Source organism: Panthera onca, chromosome E3 (genome assembly GCF_046562875.1).
Source record: "Panthera onca isolate mPanOnc1 chromosome E3, mPanOnc1 haplotype 2, whole genome shotgun sequence".
Classification (NCBI taxonomy): Eukaryota; Metazoa; Chordata; class Mammalia; order Carnivora; family Felidae; genus Panthera; species Panthera onca.
Genome location: NC_138354.1, coordinates 6,624,350 through 6,645,812, shown reverse-complemented (window position 1 = coordinate 6,645,812; position 21,463 = coordinate 6,624,350). Strand labels below are relative to the sequence as shown.

The 21,463-nt window shown below is 44.3% G+C and overlaps 2 protein-coding genes across 10 annotated transcripts in view; one reads left to right on the top strand and one right to left on the bottom strand.

The window, feature by feature from the left end:
* Positions 1-12,764, top strand: part of ZNF394 (zinc finger protein 394) — a 22,046-nt gene extending 9,282 nt beyond the window's left edge. Inside the window, exon 3 of one of the 3 annotated variants that reach the window (XM_078439840.2) lies at positions 12,670-12,764. In XM_078439840.2, coding sequence (XP_078295966.2) covers positions 12,670-12,710 — 41 coding nt within the window. In that variant the 3' untranslated portion in view covers positions 12,711-12,764. Of the gene's footprint in view, positions 1-2,807; positions 3,888-12,669 lie in introns of those variants that run through there. The other 2 variants (XM_078439839.2, XM_060649447.3) reach the window with 2 other exon arrangements.
* The window catches only part of ZNF789 (zinc finger protein 789), a 14,713-nt gene continuing 4,778 nt past the window's right edge, over positions 11,529-21,463 (bottom strand). For 3 of the 7 annotated variants that reach the window (XM_078439858.2, XM_078439860.2, XM_078439861.2), the window contains exons 3-5: positions 17,141-17,267; positions 14,598-14,711; positions 11,534-13,157 (exon numbers count right to left, since the gene is read on the bottom strand). In XM_078439858.2, coding sequence (XP_078295984.2) covers positions 12,145-13,157; positions 14,598-14,711; positions 17,141-17,267 — 1,254 coding nt within the window. In that variant the 3' untranslated portion in view covers positions 11,534-12,144. Of the gene's footprint in view, positions 13,158-14,597; positions 14,712-17,140; positions 17,268-21,463 lie in introns of all 7 variants that reach the window. The other 4 variants (XM_078439856.2, XM_078439857.2, XM_078439859.2 and 1 more) reach the window with 3 other exon arrangements.

Here is a 21,463-nt window from a genome sequence, read left to right as displayed (position 1 = left end):
ATAGTTTATTGAAAAGACTGTGTTTTCCCCATTGTATGTTCTTGCCTCCTTTGTCATTGATTGACCATATAACTGTGGGCTTATTTCTGGGCTGTCTATTCTGTTACATTGACCTGTGTCTATTTTTATTCCTGTACCATACTGTTTTGATTACTACAGATTTGTAGTATATCTTTTTTTCTTTTTAAAATTTTATTTTTAAGTGATCTTTGCACCCAGTGTGGGACTTGAACTTAATAGCCCCAAGATTAAGAGTTGCATGCTCCACCAACTGAGCCTGCCAGGCATCCCTGTAGTATATCTTGAAACTGGTATTGTGATACCTCTGGCTTTGTTCTTTCTCAGGATTGCCTTGGCTATCAGGTGCTGTTTGGGGGAATTTCCATATGTCAGGCCTGGGCTTGCAAATTTTACCATAGAGAGATTTATTCAACAAATATTTTTATTGAGTGTCTGCAATAAGCCAGATGCTGTTCTTTTTTTTCTTTTAATGTTTATTCATTTTTGAGAGAGGGAGAGCATGAGTGGGGGAAGGGTAAAGAGAGGGGAGGACAGAGGATCTGAAGAAGGCTTTCTGCTGACAGCACAGAACCCGATGCAGGGCTCAAACTCACGAACTGAGAGATCATGACCTGAGCTGAAGTCAGACGCTTAACTGACTGAGCCACCCAGGCACCCCAGCCAGGTGCTATTCTAAGTGCTGGGGACGCATTAGGGAACAAAACCTATGAATCCCCTGTCACAAAAATCCCCGCCCTTTCTTGGAGCTCATGGTTTGGGACGTGAGCAGAGAACAGCACTGAGGTTCTACCAATTGTGTGTCTGTTTTCACTTGATTCTCCTGATGTGAAAGTGGTCCCTGTCGCCTGTTCTCAGCTGTACCTGGTGTCCCCAGTCCAGAATTTATGTGGTTCAGTCTCCCTGGGGAGTAAACTGCAAAAATTCTGGATTTGGGGTGGAATCTGGTGGCTTAACTGCTCCTTTATATAAAGACTTGTAGTCAGTCCTAGATTTGTCTCCCACCCAGACCCCACTTCCAGACTTTGGAGGCATGGGGTGTGTCTGTTACTATAACCTATCACATGAATACAATTTCTCTTGTTAAACCATCCTCCATTCATGGGGTACAGGCTGTCGTGCCCTTCTTGACACCCCTTCCTGATATTGTGTCTTCTGCAACGGTGGAGTGGGGCAGGGGGAAAGAGATGGGTGTGTGAGTATAGGCACAAGTGTAAAAGGAAAGAATGGGGTTTGTACAGGTAAATATGAGTACATTTGGCAGGTTAATTAAAATCATTTAACTTGAAGGGCTCCTGGGTGGCTCAGTTGGTTAAGGGTCTGGCTTCGGCTCAGGTCATGATCTCGCGGTCTGTGAGTTCGAGCCCCACGTCAGGCTTTCTGCGGACAGCTCAGAGCCTGGAGCCTGTTTCAGATTCTGTGTCTCCCTCTCTCTCTGCCCCTCCCTGCTCTCGCTCTGTTTTTCTCCTTCTCTCAAAAATAAATAAACGTTACAATTAAAAAAAATAAAATCAGGGGCGCCTGGGTGGCGCAGTCGGTTGAGCGTCCGACTTCGGCTCAGGTCACGATCTCGCGGTCCGTGAGTTCGAGCCCCGCGTCGGCTCTGGGCTGATGGCTCAGAGCCTGGAGCCTGCTTCCTATTCTGTGTCTCCCTCTCTCTCTGCCCCTCCCCCATTCATGCTCTGTCTCTCTCTGTCTCGAGAATAAATAAATGTTAAAAAAAATAATAAAAAATAAATAAAAATAAATAAAATCATTTATCTTGAGGAGTGGTTCATTGAGAATGTTAAAAAGGTTTGGGAGGGTGCTTATTTTTTTGCAGGCACTTGCTTATTTTACTCTTGCACCAGCATGAAATGTCACCCTTTTTTCTTTCTTTTTTTTTTAAATTGTATTTAAATCCAAGTTCTTTAACATATAGCGTAATAACAGTTTCAGGAGTCGAATTTAGTGATTCATCCCTTACATATGACACCCAGTGCTCATCATAACAAGTGCCCTCCTTAATGCCCATCCCCCATTTAGCCCATCCCCCCACCCACCTCCCCTCCAGCTACCCTCAGTTTGCTACCTATTTAAGAGTCTCTTTGAACATGTGGAGAAACGGGAACCCTCTTGCACTGTTGGTGGGAATGCAAACTGGTGCAGCCGCTCTGGAAAACAGTGTGGAGGTTCCTCAAAAAATTAAAAATAGATCTACCCTATGACCCAGCAATAGCACTGCTAGGAATTTACCCAAGGGATACAGGGGTGCTGATGCATAGGGGCACTGATACTCCAATGTTTATAGCAGCACTTTCAACAATAGCCAAATTATGGAAAGAGTCTAAATGTCCATCAACTGACGAATGGATAAAGAAGATGTGGTTTATATATACAATGGAATACTACTTGGCAACAAGAAAGAATGAAATCTGGCCATTTGTAGCAACATGGCTGGAACTGGAGAGTGTTATGCTAAGTGAAATAAGTCAGGCAGAGAAGGACAGATACTCTCATGTTTTCACTCATATGTGGATCCTGAGAAACTTAACAGAAGACTAGGGGGGAGGGGAAGGGGGAAAAAATTACAGAGAGGGAAGGAGGCAAACCATAGAAGACTCTTAAATACTGAGAACAAACTGACGATTGATGGGGGTGGGGGGGAGGGGAAAGTGGGTGATGGGCATAGAGGAGGGCACCTGTTGGGATGAGCACTGGGTGTTGTATGGAAACCAATCTGACAATAAATTATATATATAAAAAGAGTCTCTTACGGTTTGCCTCCTTTTTATTTTTGAATGTTTCAGGTTTGGAAACCAGAACTGAGAACAAAGACTTTATTCCAAAACAAGAAATTTTAGAAGAAGTAGAGCCTCAGGGGCAGCTACAAGAAGGGTCCCACAGGAAGGCTCCCCCTGGATGTAGTGATACTGGTGAGATAGGGGTAGAAAAGCAGTCAAGAAATCCCTCATCATTGAAACTGGAAAATTCTCCTGAAGAGGAAGGACTCCCCAGCACCGCAGATCTCAAGAATGGTCCCACGGAGGAGGGAGACTTCAGACATGACCAACTTGGGAACAGGGCCAGAAGTTCAAACTCTGTTCTTTGTCAGCACGTGCAGGCCACAGGGAGGCCCGTCGACCACAATGACCTGGGGGACAGTTGTACACAGAGTTCAGAGCCGGTAAAGCATCACACAGTGAAACCTCCCCGCTCCTTTGACAGTGAGGAACAGCTCCACAGTGCAGACCTCTTTAAGACCCAGCGACGGTTCCGTGAAGAAAGGCCATATAAATGCGGGAACTGTGAGAAGAGTTTCAAACAGCGTTCTGATCTTTTTAAACACCAGAGAATCCACACGGGGGAGAAACCCTACCAATGCCAGGAGTGCGGGAAGCGCTTCAGTCAGAGCGCTGCCCTGATCAAACACCAGAGGACACACACGGGCGAAAAGCCCTACACCTGCCCTAAGTGTGGGGACAGCTTCCGGCAGAGCTCCCATCTCACCCGGCACCAGAGGATCCACATAGGAGAGAAACACTTCGAGTGTCACGAATGCGGGGAGACCTGCCGTATTTCCAACCGTTTTAGACATCAGAGAATTCACAAAGGGGAGAGACCCTACGCGTGTGAGGAGTGCGAGAAGAGCTTCAAACGGTGCTCAGACCTCTCTAAACACCAGAGGATCCACACTGGGGAGAAGCCGTACGGGTGTTCTGTGTGTGGGAAATGCTTCAGCCAGAGTGCAACCCTCATTACGCACCAGAGGACTCACACTGGAGAAAAACCTTACAAATGTCTTGAATGCGGGGAAAGCTTTAGACAGAGTCCACACCTTATCCGACACCAAAGGATCCATAGAAATAAAGTCCCACCGTTTTGACATGGCTGCTGCTTGGGCTGTTTTGGTGTGTGTGTGTGTGTGTGTGTGTTTTCTGTTGTCCAGAAACGACATTCTTTGGCATTTGGAATATGTCAGTCATTTGTGGATCGTATTTCCACGGGCATCACACCCAAGATAGATCAGTCGGTAGGTCTCAGTACCTACTCTGAACATCACTGTGAAGCAGGAATGTGTAAGCGGGGAGCCCTTCCAAAGGATGAGGGGGTCCCATGGAAGGGCCTCCCGACGACATCAAGGGCTCACTTGTAACAGTTCTGTCCTGGTCTCTTCTCTTTTCTTACCTCTGCTTTCAGACCAAATCTTGCCCACTCCACTCACTGCCCTGAGAAATATTTGTGTCACTTAGAATTGTCTTTCTGCTTTGATGGTAGACAGGATTTCAAATACATGATGATCCAAAACACCGTGTAAAGTTTGGTACATACAAGACACACTCTATATTTTTTGCTTTTTTAAAAATGAACTTTGCAGAGTTTCTCTTTCTTCCCCATTCTAGGGGTTCCATTTTATAAGTCTTGTTGATTTCTTTTCAAAAGAGAGGCAAAGGGAAACACCACCCAAATACACCTACAAATTCCCATCATTGTATCCTTTTCTAAGCTTATTAAATTAAGGGCACTTTATTTGAGAACTTTTGGTTTTTGATGAAAGTCCTCATTAAACCTTTTGGTAAGCTTTGTGTAGGGGAGAGGGAGGGAGGCTCTTGTGATATCAAATAACCTAAAACATGTTTTTTCTGTCAAGGCTTCTTTCTTTTTTCTTTTCTTTCTTTCTTTCTTTCTTTCTTTCTTTCTTTCTTTCTTTTCTTTATATTTATGAGAAAGAGAAAGAGAGAGACGGAGAGGGAGAGGGGCAGAGAGAGAGGGAGACACAGAATCCGAAGAAGGCTCCAGGCTCTGAACTGTCAGCACAGAGCCAGAAGCAGGGCTCGAACTTGTGAACTGCAAGATCATGACCTGAGCCGAAGATCAGATGCTTAACCAACTGAGCCACCCAGCCACCCCTGTCAAGGCTTCCTAACGTATGGGACATAAGGAAGTGGTGTGGAGTGCATCCTTGGGGGTGTTCCAGAAGAGGACACCAAAGGCAGAAAGAAGCTCCTTCAGCTCTTGCTTGTTTTGTTAATGGGTATTCACTGACATGTAATACTCTATCATCCATAAAATGCATCCATAGACATTTTCCATTTGACTTCCAAGCAATCCTACTGAGGTAAGGTGGACAAGGTAAGCTACCTTGTCATTCCCAGGTAGAAAGGAAGTGGAGGCTCACAGCTGATGCTTTAGAACTTGGGTGATCTGACTGCTTGTCCAGTAACGTGAGTTTTTTCCTTTACATCAGTGACGGGCTCCCACCCCACCATGGCTTGCCGCTTCTCCCTGCCCCTCCTCCCCTCTGCCCAGTAGTAGTGGTGGAGGGCCAGTGGCGCATGCACACGCCTCAAGATAAGAAACACTAGCTCAGAAAGGGGATTAAAACGATCATTATTTAACTTCCCAGCGCCGTCTTTCCACCCCTGTGCCTGGTGAGGGAAGGCTATGGGGTTTGCTTTTTTGCCCTTGTTGGGTTAAACTGTAGGAATGAAACTAAGCCTGAGCCTATCTTATCTTTCTACACACAAACATGTATTGCATGTAAGTTTTTTTTTTAACCTGGTTGGGGGTTTTTGTGTGTTTTTTAATTTATTTTTTATTTTTATTTTATTTTTAAAGTTTTATTTATTTAAGTCATCTCTACACCCAACATGGGGCTCAAACTCACAAGCCTGAGATCAAAAGTCACATGCTCTATTGACTGAACCAGCCAGGTGCCCCTGTGGTTTTTTGTTTGTTTGTTTGTTTTATTGTAATGTTTATTTTTGAGAGGGAGAGAGAGAGAGCATGAGCCAGGGAGTGGCAGAGAGGGGGACACAGAATCCAAAGCAGGCTGCAGGCTCTGAGCTGTCAGCACAGAGCCCAATGCGGGACTCAAACCCACGAACTATGAGTTCATGACCCAAGCCAAAGTCAGGTGCTTAACTGACTGAGCCACCCAGACAGCTCCCCGCTGGGTTTTTTTTTTTTTTTTTTTTTTTTTTAAATCGAGGGAATATAAGCATACTATTGGATATTTGGAAAAATAACAGGAAAAGAAATTACCCATAATCCTACAACCCTGATCACCTGTTATAGGCATTTTGTTGTATTTCCTTCTGTTTTTTTTTCTCTGCATGCTTCTCATGTAATGAAAACCATAGTGTTTATATTTTACATCTTTTTAATATTATGTCTTAAGGGTTTTACGTGGTTTTCATAACCTTTATGCTTAATGGCTGCATCATTATCCATTGAGTAGATTTGACAATTGTGTCCCATTTTCCTTTTACTAGTCATTTCAGCCATTACTCCTTTTTGTTGTTGCAAGCAATGCTGTAGTGAATATCAGTGTAATTTTAACATAATTTGGATTGTTTTTTATTTTTTTTAATTAATTTATTTACTTATTTTTATTATTATTTTTTTTTACAGAGGGATAGTCCAATGGGGGAGAGGAGCCCAAGGAGAGAGAATCTTTTTTTTTTGTTGCTTTAATTATTATTTTTTATTTTACGCAAAATATGCATAATATTTTAGGATCCCATGCCATTTAACTGTTTTTAAGTTGAGAATCCTTTACACTTTGAACACCTCAAATGTAAGACTCAGGGAGGTCTTTCTGACAAAAAAAAAAATCTCAAAAACTTCACTTAATTTGAATTTACATCTTTCTAATTGTCATTTTCCTAGGATGAAAAGAATCAACTGATGACAACAAATGTGTGGCTCAAACAGGTAACCGTCAGTCCAAGCATTATATCCACTAAACGAATTATTTCCAGTCTTTTCTATTTAGAAAGACTCCCATTTGAAAAATAATTATTTTCAGAGCATATTGAGTTCTTCAGTGAGATATCTGGGAATGGTTAGGAAGGGGCTATTACTTTTCATTTTCTTTTTCTTTTTTTCTAATTTTTTTAAATTTACATCCAAGTTAGTTAGCATATAGTGCAACAATGATTTCAGGAGTAGATTCTTTAATGCCCCTTACCCATTTAGCCCATCCTCCCTCCCACAACCCCTCCAGTAACCCTCTGTTTGTTCCCCATATTTAAGTCTCTTATGTTTTTGTCCCCCTCCCTGTTTTTATTATTTTTGCTTCCCTTCCTTTGTGTTCATCTGTTTTGTCTCTTAAAGTCCTCATATGAGTAAAGTCATATAATTTTTATCTTTCTCTGACTAATTTCACTTAGCACAATACCCTCCAGTTCCATCCACATAGCTGCAAATGGCAAGATTTCATTCTTTTTTGATTGCTGAGTAATACTCCTTTGTATATATAGACCACATCTTCTTTATCCATTCATCCATCAATGGACATTTGGGCTCTTCCCATCCTTTGGCTATTGTTGATAGTGCTGCTATAAACATCGGGGTGCATGTGTTCCTTCGAAACAGCACACCTGTATCCCTTGGATAAAAACCTAGTAGTGCAATTGCTGGGTCGTAGGGTAGTTCTATTTTTAGCTTTTTGAGGAACCTCCACACTGTATACAGAGTGGCTGCCCCAGTTTGCATTCCCAGAGAGAGAGAATCTTAAGCAGGCTCCATGCTGAGCGTGGAACCTCACACGGGGGCTTGATACCATGATGCTAGGATCTGGGATCAGGACCTGATCCAAAATCAAGTGTTGGACGCCTAACTGACTGGGCCACCCAGACGCCCCCTTGATTGTTCTTCAGAGTCTAAGCCTAGATTCCCAAAAGTAGAATTTCTTGATCAGTGTGTGAGCTAATACACATTCCCCCAAACCAAGTACCAAATTACATTCCTTTATGAGTCTTCTACTCGAGCCTTGTCACCTTACCACATCTTAGTTTTGTTTTTTTTTTTCCCTAAATGTACAAAACCCAAAACTAAGTCATTTGCTTCTCAGAACTCCCTTGCTTGATCCTGGACGTGGTGGAATAGTAGCGCATGGCCAGGCAGGAGGGATGGCGAGAGGGCTGGCCTGGGTGTGTTCAGGGTCTGGTGTGTCAGGTGGAGAATGTCACTTATGAATGAGATTTCGTATCTAGCACTGGGGCTGAGAATGAGGGCGTGGACATGGTGTCTGTTTAGGCGGGCCACGAGCTGTATCACCCTGGTGTTGCTCTCCCCAAGCCTATCAAGGTTATTTGCCCAGGGTCACAGAGCTAGTAAGCAATAGAGTAGTAGTGATAGCCTGATTCCAGTGTTCTTTTGACTGGAGGAACGCCACAGACTTTTTTTTTTTTTTTTTTTGAGAGAGAGAGAGGGAAGGTGTGTAAGCAGGGAAGGGGCAGAGGGAGAGGGAGAGAAAAATCTTAAGCGTGGAGCCCAACACGGGGCTCGAGCCCACAACTTTGGGATTATGACCTGAGCCAAATTCAAGAGTCCAGTGCTTAACTGACTGAGCCACCCAGGCACCCCAGGAACACCACAGACTTAGAGCTGACTGTCCTCTCTGTACTTTTAGCTTTCCCTCCATTCTTCCCTTCTTCTACCCTCTCGACACATTGACTGTTGCTTACATACTACTTGAATTTTCCATATATTTCCACATATATGCATGCCTTTGTTCAAGATTCTTTTAATCCCAGATCCCTTTTCCCAGACCCTAGCCCACCAGATTAACAACGGAAAAGTCGACCCTTGTAAAGCAATTTTAAAATGTCACTTCTCAATTATCCTACCCCGAAATATTTCCTTTACTAAACTACCATTATCTGTAGGCTTTGTCACTTCCCATGCAAACTATTATAGCCAGTAAGTTAACGTGAATACGCCATCTCTGATCCCTAGATTATAAAGGGTGAGTGGATTAGCTCTCGTGCCAAAACAAAAGACCACAGACTAGGTGGCTTAAATAACACATTTATTTTCACACAGTTCTAGAGGCAGGACATCCAAGGTTAAGGTGCCCTCAGGGTTGGTTTCTGTTGATGCCCCTTCCTAATGTAGACAGCCTCCTTCTCACTATGTCCTCACATGGCCTTTCCTCTGTGCAGTGGACGGAGAGGCCTCTAGTATCTCTTCCTCTTAAAAGGACACCGGTCTTATCACTAAACGCCCCACACTTAGCACCTCATTTAACCTCAATTACCTCTTTAAAGGCCCTGTTTCCAAATACAGTCACACCAGGGGTTAGGACTTCAACGTATGAATTTGGGGACACAATTCAGTCCATAACAGAGGGCAACAATCTTTCCATTCTTCACATTCTCCCATAGCACCTACATAGCATCTCCTGTCCTACAAAATGGGAAGTCCAGATGTTTGTTAACAAAGTGTTAGAATTCCTGACTGGAGCTAGGAGAGAGAGTGATATGGTCGTTTGAATCTATTGCTTTAGCATGTCTTTGAAACATTTCCAAGTTCTGTTCTGCACGGTCCTGTGCCCTGCTTGGGACTCGGAGGTCTCTAGGGCAGTGGCATAGAGTTAAAAGGGAAGTTCCTGGGGCTCAGGGTGGGAACCGCAGCAGCACATGGCTGGGCCCCTCACTAACCCCACCAGAGAGTGAGGGACCAGAGGTTGTGAGGCATCTGCGGTTCCAGGAAGGGACGTGGGGCAGGGCAATCTACCAGGCACGTGCAGTGGGATGAGCCCACTTCCCACTGTGCTAACTTGGCAGGTTCTAAACACTCTCTGACAACCATTGGTGCCCCAGCAGGCGTCACAATGGAATGTGGGATGATTTGACAGCATGGCTTGGGAGCTTCCATGGCCACTTATCTTGGATGCTCACATATCCACACTTTCATTTCAGATGGTCCGCCTAGAATATGTTACCTTCAGAACCACCCTGGATTATTCTGGGAAGCAAAGGGCTTATCATAATTGGGCTCCCCACTTTATTTTTAATTGTTCAAGGTCCACTTGCCAGACTATATGTCTTAGCTGTTGGCCACAGCCCAAGAATAACCTTTACGGCATGCATCTAGGTCTTCATAGAGCCAAGTGTCCTGCCTGTAACAGTCTCCCCACACCAGATTACTTACCTCCAGTTCAGTTCTCATCCATACAACTGAGAGCTGCCATCAGGATGTTTGCTTTAAAGATTTTTAAGTAATCTCTACATCCAACGTGGGGCTTAAACTTAAACCCCGAGATCAAGAGTTGCATGCTCCACCAACTGAGCCAGTCAGGTGCCCCTATGTATCTAATCACTATGTATGTATGTATGTATGTATGTATGTATGTATTGATTTATATGGCTTCCACTTAGCAGTGGAGGGAAGCGCTTTTACATAGGTCCCCATCTCCCAAAGTTGTTTTAAGTGGTCTTATCTCTCACTGGCTTATTTCCCCCTCAGTCAGAAGTCTCAACTTCTTAATTTTGTGTAGGTTCTTCTAGCCAATTCATGCTGACCACTACAAAATGACTGCTTTTTGAACCCAATATACAATCTATCCCTTTTCATTATTTTCCTCCTGCAAGGCTTAACATTCCTTAATTTTCTGAGGTGCCACTTCCTTTCTCAGTGATCTTTGTTTTTATATGTTGGGTAAGAAGTCATGGAATTGGGAGGAGCAAGAAAATAAAATCAAGAAGAAACTAGATGGGATTTATAGGAAAGGGTCTAAATAGCAGCAAGTTGTAATGCAGACCTAGGATGCTGTTTAGGATACTAGAATTTCAAATGGGGTTCTTGCCTTGGTGAGCTGTAGGGAAGAGTTGTAAGGTCAGCTCAACTTACATAACCTGAACATAAGGATGTGCTTGGAATAACTGGAGAAAGGGTATGGCTCCCCAAGGACTATAGCTGGGGAAGACAGCTGATAAGGAGCTCCCAAGGTAAATGAATGCATAATCCTCCCCTGGGAAAACTGAAAACTGTGTAAAACACATGCTTCAGAGTTATTCCACCCCAGGGGAGAATATCATATTTGTCAAATTCCCATCAAGCTTTAGTCGAGGCCTGCTCTCAAAATGTGCTAGTTACCCTACAGAGCAGTGGCCTTTTCGTGGTTTTAAAAAAAGCCTGCAGACCAAGAGACACACAGTGCAAGTCAGATGAAGGCCAGCAGAAGGAGTAAGCAGGGGGCAGGGGCACCAACAGCTTCTGTTAACACTTGACTTAGAACTCTCAGTAGAATCTAGTGGCACACTAATTTTAGTTTATGGATACATTTTAATAATTCTTAGGTGAGTACCCCTTACTTTATTTTTAAAAAGTCAATGTAATATCAGGTAATTTTTCCATATGAGACCAAGAAAGGTATTTCTTTACACCCATTTTTTTTTTAATTAAAAACTTTTTTTTCCTCCGGTTTTATTGAGAAATAAGAAGAGCATTCTTAAATCGTTCATAATCATCAAATGGTCTCCAGCCTAGGGAACCACATAGTTCTTTTTTTTTTTTTTTTTTTTAACGTTTTTTATTTATTTTTGGGACAGAGAGAGACAGAGCATGAACGGGGGAGGGGCAGAGAGAGAGGGAGACACAGAATCGGAAACAGGCTCCAGGCTCCGAGCCATCAGCCCAGAGCCTGACGCGGGGCTCGAACTCACGGACCGCGAGATCGTGACCTGGCTGAAGTCGGACGCTTAACCGACTGCGCCACCCAGGCGCCCCTCACATAGTTCTTATGCCTCCCTTCTGCCTTGACTTGAGGGAATGAAAGTATGGTCGGGGGAGGGACTCAAGGGAGACTGTACATAACAGCCTATTACATGTTCTATTAAGTAATTCTTTTCAAAAAGTATTTTTTTTAATGCTTATTTATTTCTGAGACAGAGAAAGACAGAGCACGAGTGGGGGAGGGGCAGAGAGAGAGGGAGACACAGAATCTGAAGCAGCTCCAGGCTCCAAGCTGTCAGCACAGAGCCCGAGCTCAAACTCACAAACCGTGAGATCCTGACCTGAGCCGAAGTCGGTCACTCAACCGACGGAGCCACCCAGGCGCCCCTCTATTAAGTAATTCTTAACTATAGCAAGAAGGTTAGCTGCAGAAAGAGGGTCCCCAAAGCAAAACCATTTCAGTTCCGGTTAGTAGTTTTCTTAAAACAATGTAATTACACATAACTACACTAGTGGTAAGTTCTGGTCTTTATTTATTTTATTTTTTTTAAGATTTTAAGTAATCTCTACACCCAACGTGGGACTCAAACTCACAACCCTGAGATCAAGAGTTATAGGCTCCACCAACAGCCAGCCAGGTGTCCCAGTTCTGGTCTTTAAATGGTCTTTTTCTAGTTAGTATCACACAGATACCTGTTCTCTGTGAGTACCCTGATGCTTAATAAAGCTTGTGCGCCAGATAAAAGATTTTCCACATTTGTCACATCTGTAAGGTCTCTCTCCAGTATGAATGACCTCATGGCGATGAAGATTTGCCTTAAAACTAAAAGTTTTTCCACATTCTCTACATTCAAAGAATTCCTCCTTGGTATGGGTTCTTTGATGCTGAATGAGGTCTACATTCCGACTGAAGCATTCCCCGCATTCACTGCATTTATGAGTGTTCTGTTTAGTGTGAATCTGTTGATGGCTCATAAGAGTCGAATGACGACCAAAGGCTTTTCCACACTCGACACATTTATGGGGTTTTTCTCCACTATGGATTAGCTGATGTCGAATAAGGGTTGAATTCTGACTAAACGTTCTTTCACACTCACTACATTTATAGGGTTTTTCTTTGGTATGGATCCGCTTATGTTCAATAAGATATGCCATCTGACGGAAACATTTTCCACAGTCATGACATTTATATGGCTTTTTCTGCAGGTGACACTGTTTATGGACAGCAAGAGTGGACTTCTGTTTGAAGGCTTGCCCACATATGTCGCATTCAAAGGGGTCCTCTGATGTGTGAATTCTATGATGTCGAACAAAATTTGCCTGACGTCTGAAGACTCTCCCACATTCACTGCATTTGTAAGATTTTGCGTTTGGAGGGATTTGCTTATGCTGCAAAAACAGTGATCTCTGACTGAAAGGTTTTCCATACTCATCACACTGGCCACGCCTCCTCCCTGTTTGAGCATTCTGATCTTGAATAAGGTGAAGGTTTTGAAGGAAGTTCTTACTGCATTCATCACCAATAGTGGGAAAGGCAAGTCTGTAAATGTCCACCAATTCGTTACATTTACGTAACTTTTCTGAAGGTCCCTTGGCTGTTTGCTGCTTTACTGCAGATGTCTTACACAACTCTAAGTCTTTAAAGATCTTCTGCCCTGGAGTTGGCTTTTTCATCTTCCATCTGGCTTCAGAACCTAACCAAATAAAAAGAAAACATAGAAATGACCTGCCCCCCACATCACAGAAGGAAAAAAAAAGAAGCCACCTGTGTGTGTGGAAGACACTCAAGTGAAATGAAGTGCTTGCTTAGTTATATTGTCCTGCTAAAGAGACCCAAATTTTGATTTCCACAGGACTCTCGGCTTTGACACCAGAAAGAGTTCTCAAAATCAACTGAACGACTGAAAAATGCACATGTGTGTGTCAGAGAAGTGAGAACTGAGTAAATACATCACTACTATTGGAAAAATAAAACTTACTCTCGGTACTCAGTGAAGTCACATAAATATAGGAGAGGTGACATCTTATACTTTCTAGGTTAGTATTTTTTTAATAATTCTGAGAGAAACAACTCTTTAAAAACGGAGAGCATAAGACACAAGAGAAAAGGAACCAGAGGGAAGTAGGTACAAAGGCCAATGGAATAGAATAGAGGTTCTTGATCAGAGGTGATTTTGCCTCTTGGGGGGCACTGGACAATGTCTGGAGACATTTCTGGTTGTCCCAACTGGGATGGTGCTACTAAAACCTAATGGGTAGAGGCTAATATGGCTCAACACCTGACAACGCACAGGACAGCTCCTCCACAACAAAGAATTATCCAGCCTGGGGCGCCTGGGTGGCTCAGTTGGTTAAGTGTCTGACTTCGGTTCAGGTCATGATCTCGTGGTCTGTGGGTTCAAGCCCCACTTCGGGCTCTGTGTTGACAGCTCAGAGCCTGGTGCCTGCTTCGGATTCTGTGTCTCCCTCCCTCTCTGCCCCTCCCTCACTCACGCTCTCTCTCTCTCTCTCTCTCTCTCTCTCTCTCAAATAAACATTTTTAAAAACTAAAAAAAAAAAAAAAAAAAAAAGAATTATCTAGCCCCAAATGTCAATAGAGCAGAGGCTGAGAAACTCTGGAACACAGGAATGTGAAAAAAAGGTAGAAGCAGCAATCGGGACATAGTAAGTAGGAAAAAGTAGGTATGTTGAGAAACACCGTGGGAATATGACAAACAGGATGAAGGCAAAGGAATGAGAGGAAAACAGAGGGGAAGGATAAGTAACGAGCATAGAAGAAAGAAGTATCTGATTTGGAAAACGAGTTCAGAGAAACACTCTACCGCAGTAGAACGAGCATGAGCTTTGCAGGCTTGAAATCGAACCTCAGCTATCAATCTGTTTGACAGATTGATATAGTTTTTAAAACTATAAATCAATCTGTGTGACATCTGAATCTTTGATTCTTCATCTGGAAAATGGGTCTAATGGCCACACTTACGTACTACCTTCAGAGGGCAGCAGGGATGAATAAGTGGGATAATGGATGTTGAACATGTGGCTCAGGATCTGGGGGGCACACGAGGGGCTTCACTAAGGTGCTTTCCTGCCCCTTCCTGATTTTTCCACTTGGACTGGGTCCTCTCCTCACCCACCTGGGCAAGCACTACTGGAAGCCTTCCTAGTCCCAGTTCTTGGTAGATCCAGGATCCATGGCTCTTCCCACTGCTCCAGCAGGCAGATCACCTCAGGTTTGGGAAACTGAAATCCTACTCATGGGGAAGTAAATGGGATGTGGTTAGTGAGTTACAGAGAGAGGTCCCAGCGCTCACCTTAACCCCCTTGAGTCTACAGTGGCAAACAGATAAGAGCAACAATCGAAAGGGCTGGTGAGAAGAGAATTTGGCACAATCTTTCTGAAACTCCAACAATCTTTACTGACAGATTCAGTAAATTCTCAACAATATTCACACCCTTAGATTTGCTAATTGTAGAGATACAGCCTAAGGAACAATCAGGACAAGATTAATGTGCCAGAGATGTTCAGTACAGTTGTACCCATGCAAAACTGGAAATAAAGTAGACATCAGTATGGGAACAGCTACAGTGTAACGTGAATTCAGTGAAGGCAAAAGTATTAGATCCTAAAAATCCATGTGTTCAAAGAATATTAAAATAGGAAAATGTTCCCTAGATATCTTAAAGGAGAATGCAAAACTCATGAAGTATGACCCAAATTTTGTTTTTAAAAACTATATGTGTGGGTATATGTACATTAAGTATTAATATATATGAAAAGACTAGGAAAAAGTAAACCAACATGTTAACAGGGGTAATTTCTGGGCAGTAGGCCTGCAGATTATTTTTATTTCCTACTTTGTTACTGAAAGGCCATTCAATAATCAGAGAGACTAAGAGCCCATACCCTTTAACACCAATATTCTGGATCTTGGGAACAGTCAGAAATTCATATAAGGATTTATGGTCACAAACATCCATTAGAACATTAAGTATAGTAGATGATAAATCCATAAACAAGTCAACAACAACAACAACAAGCCAAACTAAATATCCCCAAATGGGAAAATGATTAAACATTGCAGATCATACAACAGAATTACATTATGATCATTTACTGTATTTATGGGGGCTTTTAATAACATAGGGAAAATGTTGAAGCTTAACATTAGTTAAGATTTAAAGGAATTACAAAATTATACACAGAATATGTTCAGCCACATTTTTTAAAGCTTATTTATTTATTTTGAGAGTGACAGAGACACAGTGCGAGTAGTGGAGAGGCAGAGAGAGGGAGAGAGAGCGAATCTCAAGCAGGCTCCATGCTGTCAGCACAGAGCACGACGCAGGGCTCGAACTCACAAACTGTGAGATCATGACCTGAGCTGAAACCAAGAGTTGGATGCTTAACCGACTGAGCCACTCAGGCACTTCTGTTCAGCTACATTTTTTAAAAGGAGAGAGAGAGAAAAACTGGATGGAAACATTCCAAAATATGAACAGTGTTACCCCTGAATGTTCTCCCATTCCTGTACCTTGTGTGTATTCAAGTCTGCTCTTGTAAATGCTTCTACAAGGAAAATAAACATCAAAAACTCCAGAGGTGGGCAGACAATCCCGCAGGAGGTGGTCAAGACTGTAGAAAGAGTGTCAGTGTGGGTGTCAAAGCTGGACCCCAGAAAGAAAGTGATTTGTTGAGAAAACGCCCATGGGAGGAGATTCTGCATTGCAATAAGCCAAAGGCAGGGTCCGTGAGTGGGGAAGCAGTGGAGGTTCAGAAATGAAGTCCGTTAGGAATCATTTCCTAGACACCCAGTGATGCTGCAAACAAAGAAGGAACCCATTTCCAGAGGGAAGAAAGAAAAAGACTTTTCGAGAGAAAAAGAAGCTAACCTTTGGAATCCAAATCAGCCATAAACCGTTCAGCTCCTATGGGTCTTACAGATAAGGAAGATGAGGGGTGGGGAGTGGATTAAGCGTCTCTGACCTCTAAAACAAAAGGCAACTATTCATTGTCCACAATCCCTTATTTGAAAACATTGTAGGGGCGCCTGGGTGGCGCAGTCGGTTAAGCCTCCGACTTCAGCCAGGTCACGATCTCGCGGTCCGTGAGTTCGAGCCCCGCGTCGGGCTCTGGGCTGATGGCTCGGAGCCTGGAGCCTGTTTCCGATTCTGTGTCTCCCTCTCTCTCTGCCCCTCCCCCGTTCATGCTCTGTCTCTCTCTGTCCCAAAAATAAATAAAAAAAAAAAAAAAAAAAAAAAAAAACATTGAAAAAAAAAATTAAAAAAAAAAAAAAAAAGAAAACATTGTAGAGGCCAGCTGCGTTTCAGGTCAGAATTTTTCCGGATTTTAGGAAGGTGACTTGGTGTGTATGTTTTCTATTATGTACCACCCCCCACAGGGGTTGGAGCTGTACCCTTCATCAAACACGCTGATATCTCTGGTACGCTAAATATATAGATATGATGACCACATGGGAAAAAAGAAGGATGATACACAGCTTCCAGTAGAAGAGATCAGGTTTTACCACCTGAACACTTCAGGTTGGGTCTTACAGCCAGATGAGTTATGAAAAAACTTCTAGTTTGCAAAGCTTTTCTGATTTTAGAATTGCAAATAAGGGGCTGAGCACTTGTGTAGACAGTCGGAGCCAAATCTTCAAGCCAAGTCATTCATTACCCAGCAAGATCATGTTCCTGTAATTCTCCAGCATCACGTCTCTGTAGAGGTCCTTCTGAGCCCAGTCAAGTTTGTCCCACTCTTCTCTAGTGAAGTACACAGCCACATCCTCAAATGACAGCGACTCCTGAAAACAGAGACTAATTATAGCCTCAATTCTTTTTTTTTTTTTAAGTTCATTTATTTTTGAGAGAGAGTGAGCAAGAAAGGGAGAGAGAAAGAGAGAGACAGAGGGGATCCCAAGCAGGCTCCACACTGTCAGCACAGAGCCCGACACGGGGCTTGAACTCATGAACCGTGAGATCATGCCCTGAGCTGAAATCAAGAGTTGGACACTTCACCAACTGAGCCACCCAGGTGCCCCCAACCTCAGTTCTTAAAACGACTTTGTGAACTATCATTATTCTACAGGTGAGGCTTGAGGAGGTAAAGTGACTTGGCCAAGCTCATTCTTTCCTCTATACTATAGCGTAGACAAACTTTTTCTTTTTTAAAGTTTATTTATTTTGAGAGAGAGAGAAAACGTGCATTTGTGAGTGGGGGAGGGGCAGAGAGAGAGACTCCCAAGCAGGCCCTATGCTGTCAGTGTGGAGCCCCATGCGGGGCTCAACCTCACAAACCATGAGATCCTGACCTGAGCCAAAATCAAGGGTCGGACGCCTAACCGGACTGAGCCACCCAGACACCCTGACAAACTTATTCTGTAGAAGGCCAGATGGTAAACATTTTAGGCTTTCAGGTGATTTGGTCTCTGCTACAATTATTCAGCTCTGCTGCTGTCACACAAAAGCAGCCAGAGACAACAGGTAAGTGAATGTGTTCCAGTGAAACTTGACTACCGGGTCCAGGTCAGTTTGCTGACCCTGCTCCATATACCAGCACCTTTAACAAATAATATATTTCTGTCCCAGATTCCCTTGGGAAAGAGATGGCACATTCAAATGAGGTCACTGAGGATAGGTTGGCATGCAGACAATTTGCAAAGGAAGGGACAGGCTTCATGGAAGCCAACAAGGCATGCAGAAGCATGCCAGGCTGGCTCTCATGGGGAACAATCACCCATATGTCTGAAGGGGAAGACGGAAGGAGAGGGGTTACTGGAATCCAGAAAGTTGTTAGAAGACTGGAGCTCTGCGGCCACTCTCATCCCACAGCCCAACACGCACGGGGCTGTGGGAATAAAACCCGACACCACTTTCTTCCAGGTTTCTGGTCCCCTGACCCCTTCCATCCCATTGCCAAAAGCCAGCTGGAAGCCAGAGGGCAAGAGAACCCATCGATGGTGTGTGAAGGTCAGCCTCCCAGGGCCCAGACCAAAGTGGGGGAGGGTGGAACATATATCAGAGGGGGGCAAACAGAGACCGTTGGTACAATGTACTACGGGGTAGAAGTTTTGTAGAAGTTTCCATTTGCAACTATGTTCAACTCATGTGGGCTGAGAACAGAAGGTGCCTCCCACCACGGGAGCTCTTGGAGCAGAGGCCTAGTGTCTGCCCACCACACTCCCCTCTATTAGGACAAACTGAGTAGCATCAGAGGCAATCTGTGCATGAAAAGGGTGATCAGGAAAAGGAAATACTCACCCCCACACCCTCAGGAAACAGACACCAGAATCTCCCAAATTGCATGACCCTTCTTTCCTCCCTACCAAGCCTGATTTCCAGGACTATGGTTTCAAGTTCCCACTCACTACCCATCCCAAATGTCCCTCCTTTTACCACAGCTGCCCTGCAAGTCTCCTCAGCTGACATTCTCTGCTCTACATGAAGGCTAACAGGTAGGAATAAAATGGCTTCATCTCCCACCAAGTTATCTCTATACACTCAGTTTGAGAGTCAGGCCTTTAATGTTGCCCCAAACTCTTGCTCTCTCATGTTCCTTCTCAGGGTTTTCTATACCTTTACCACTCTCTTTCTTTCAAGAAACATTTATTGGGCACCAGTAAGTTGCTAGCCTTCAAGCTGTAGGCCAGCAATAAAGGTTCCTACTGAGGCCACAGGATATAGTTGTTCAGGCTGTGCACTGTTCAATCCTGCAGAACACAGTTCACATCACAGCTGTGTGAATGGGGGGTTGCTACATGCACAATCTGTCTGACTCTGTAGCAGCCTTTGTCCCTGCTCAGGGAGTGAACTGTCCAGTGGGGAAAGATGGAAGTCAACATGGTAACTATCCAGTGGGAGGTACTCGGAGGGGGCTAGGAGGACATGTGACTCACCCCCACTACTCCCTTCGGGAAGGCATTGCCCATTATGTCCCAGGAAAGAGCCCACGGGGCACAGGCTCCCTAACCCCTCTCACACTCCCACCAAGCATTACCTGTGTTCTCACTCCTCCCCCTCCCCACCTCAGCAGAAGAGGCTCTTCTAGCAACCGCTGCCCCTCTGCCTCCACCTCTGCTTCCATTCCCTCGTGTCTCCCCCAGGGTCTTAATCCAATGACAGCACTCTGCCTTTTCTATATCCTTACCCTCTTCTCCCCTACCATACCATGACTTATAATAAGAAATATAGATTTAATCTTCATCATTTCTGGCACAGAGCTCCTAAAACCGCTGGAATTCTTAAGGGATAAGAGCAAAGGAGCATCTCTTAATAGTTGGTCTTTTGCCCTTGGTTTCTGAAATAGCTCCAGAGCCACAAAGGCATGTCACCTTACAACAAATTCCTTTGACCACACCTGAGTTAATGTTAAAGAGGTGAGCTTTGGAAAGGCCCCAAGTCTGGGAGGCTGGTTGCCAGGGGGAACCAACCAGGTGACTAGACGGTTTGAACCCTCCACCCCAATTCAGAGGAGGGAGAGGGGCTGGAAATCCAATCAATCACCAAAGACCAATGACGTAATCAATCGAGTCCACACAATGAATCTCCATAAAAACCCAGGAGAATGGGGTTCAGAGAGCTTTGGGGCTGTTGAGCCTGAGTTGGTGCTAGGAGTGCTGCACACTCAGCACAGAAGCTCTGTGCCCCTTCCCCACACCTTGCCCTACGCACCTCTGTGTGGCTGTTCGCGAGTTACAGCCTGTAATAAACCAGTAATCTAGTAAGTAAACAGTTTTCCTGAGTTCTCTGAGTCACACTAGCAAATTAATCGAACCCAAGGAGGGAAGTCATGGGAACCTCCAAATACATAGTCAGTCACTCAAGGCACAGGTGACAACCTGGACTTGCAATTGGCTGGTGTCAGAAGTGGGGGAGGGGCAGTCCTGTGGGACTGAGCCCTTAACCTGTGGCATCCAATGCTAATCCTTGAAGAGAGCATCAAAACTGAGCTAAACTGCAGGGCACCTGGCTGGTGTCAAGGAAGTGCCCGATGTGTGCAGGAAAGCACCAGCATGTCTGATGTCAGAAGTGAAGTGAAAGCATGAAAGGAGAAAGCAGAGAGACACAGGAATGTTTTTCTTAAACACTTACTTCTCCGCTAACTCCTTCCCCTTCGCCACCAAAAATGCCAAAGTTTCGCCTATCTTTAAGAAGATGTTCCGTGCTTTCCTTCTCCTCTGGTTTTGGCTCTCTCTCCTTCCCTTACCGGACAAGCTTCCAGAAGAAAACTACACACTCACTTCCTGTCACTCCATAAGCCACCATCCGGTTTAAGCCTCATCAAGCCTCTGCAACTGCTCCCTATGTCCGCCCACCTGGGATCGCAGGGCAGAGTGATGCTAATGTAGGAAGTCAGGGAGGGTTTCACGGAGAAGAGTTTTTAGTTCAGTCTTAAAATGCAAATATGTGAGTTTGCCTGTGAAGGAGAGAACGGGCTGTGCAAAGGAGCGGAGAAACGGAAGAGCGCCGCAGACTCTCTGGCAGTCAGGGCGCACTGGCCATGAAGCCAGAAGAGCGCTACAGACTCCTTGTTCCCTCCTTGTCCCACTGTCCTTTCAAAATTGTTGCAATGGCATCCTTACTTGTCTCCTTAACTTTAAACTCAACACTTTTTTTTTAATGTTTGTTTTGAGAGAGAGATAGTGACAGCAGGGGAGGGGCAGAGAGAGAGAGAGAGAGAGAGAGAGAATGTCCAGCATGGACAGCACAGAGCCTGACTGACGCAGGGCTCGATCTCACAAACCATAAGATCATGACCTGAGCTGAAATCAAGAGCCAGATGCTTAACTGACTGAGCCACCCAGGTGCCCCTAAACTCAGCTTAAAAAAAAATTTTTTTTAATGTTTATTTTTGACAGATAGACAGAGCATGAGCAGGGGAAGGGCAGAGAGAGAGGGAGACCCAGAATGGGAAACAGGCTCCAGGCTCTGAGCTGTCAGCGCAGAGCCTGACACAGGGCTTGATCTCAGGAACCATGAGATCATGATCTGAGCCCAAATC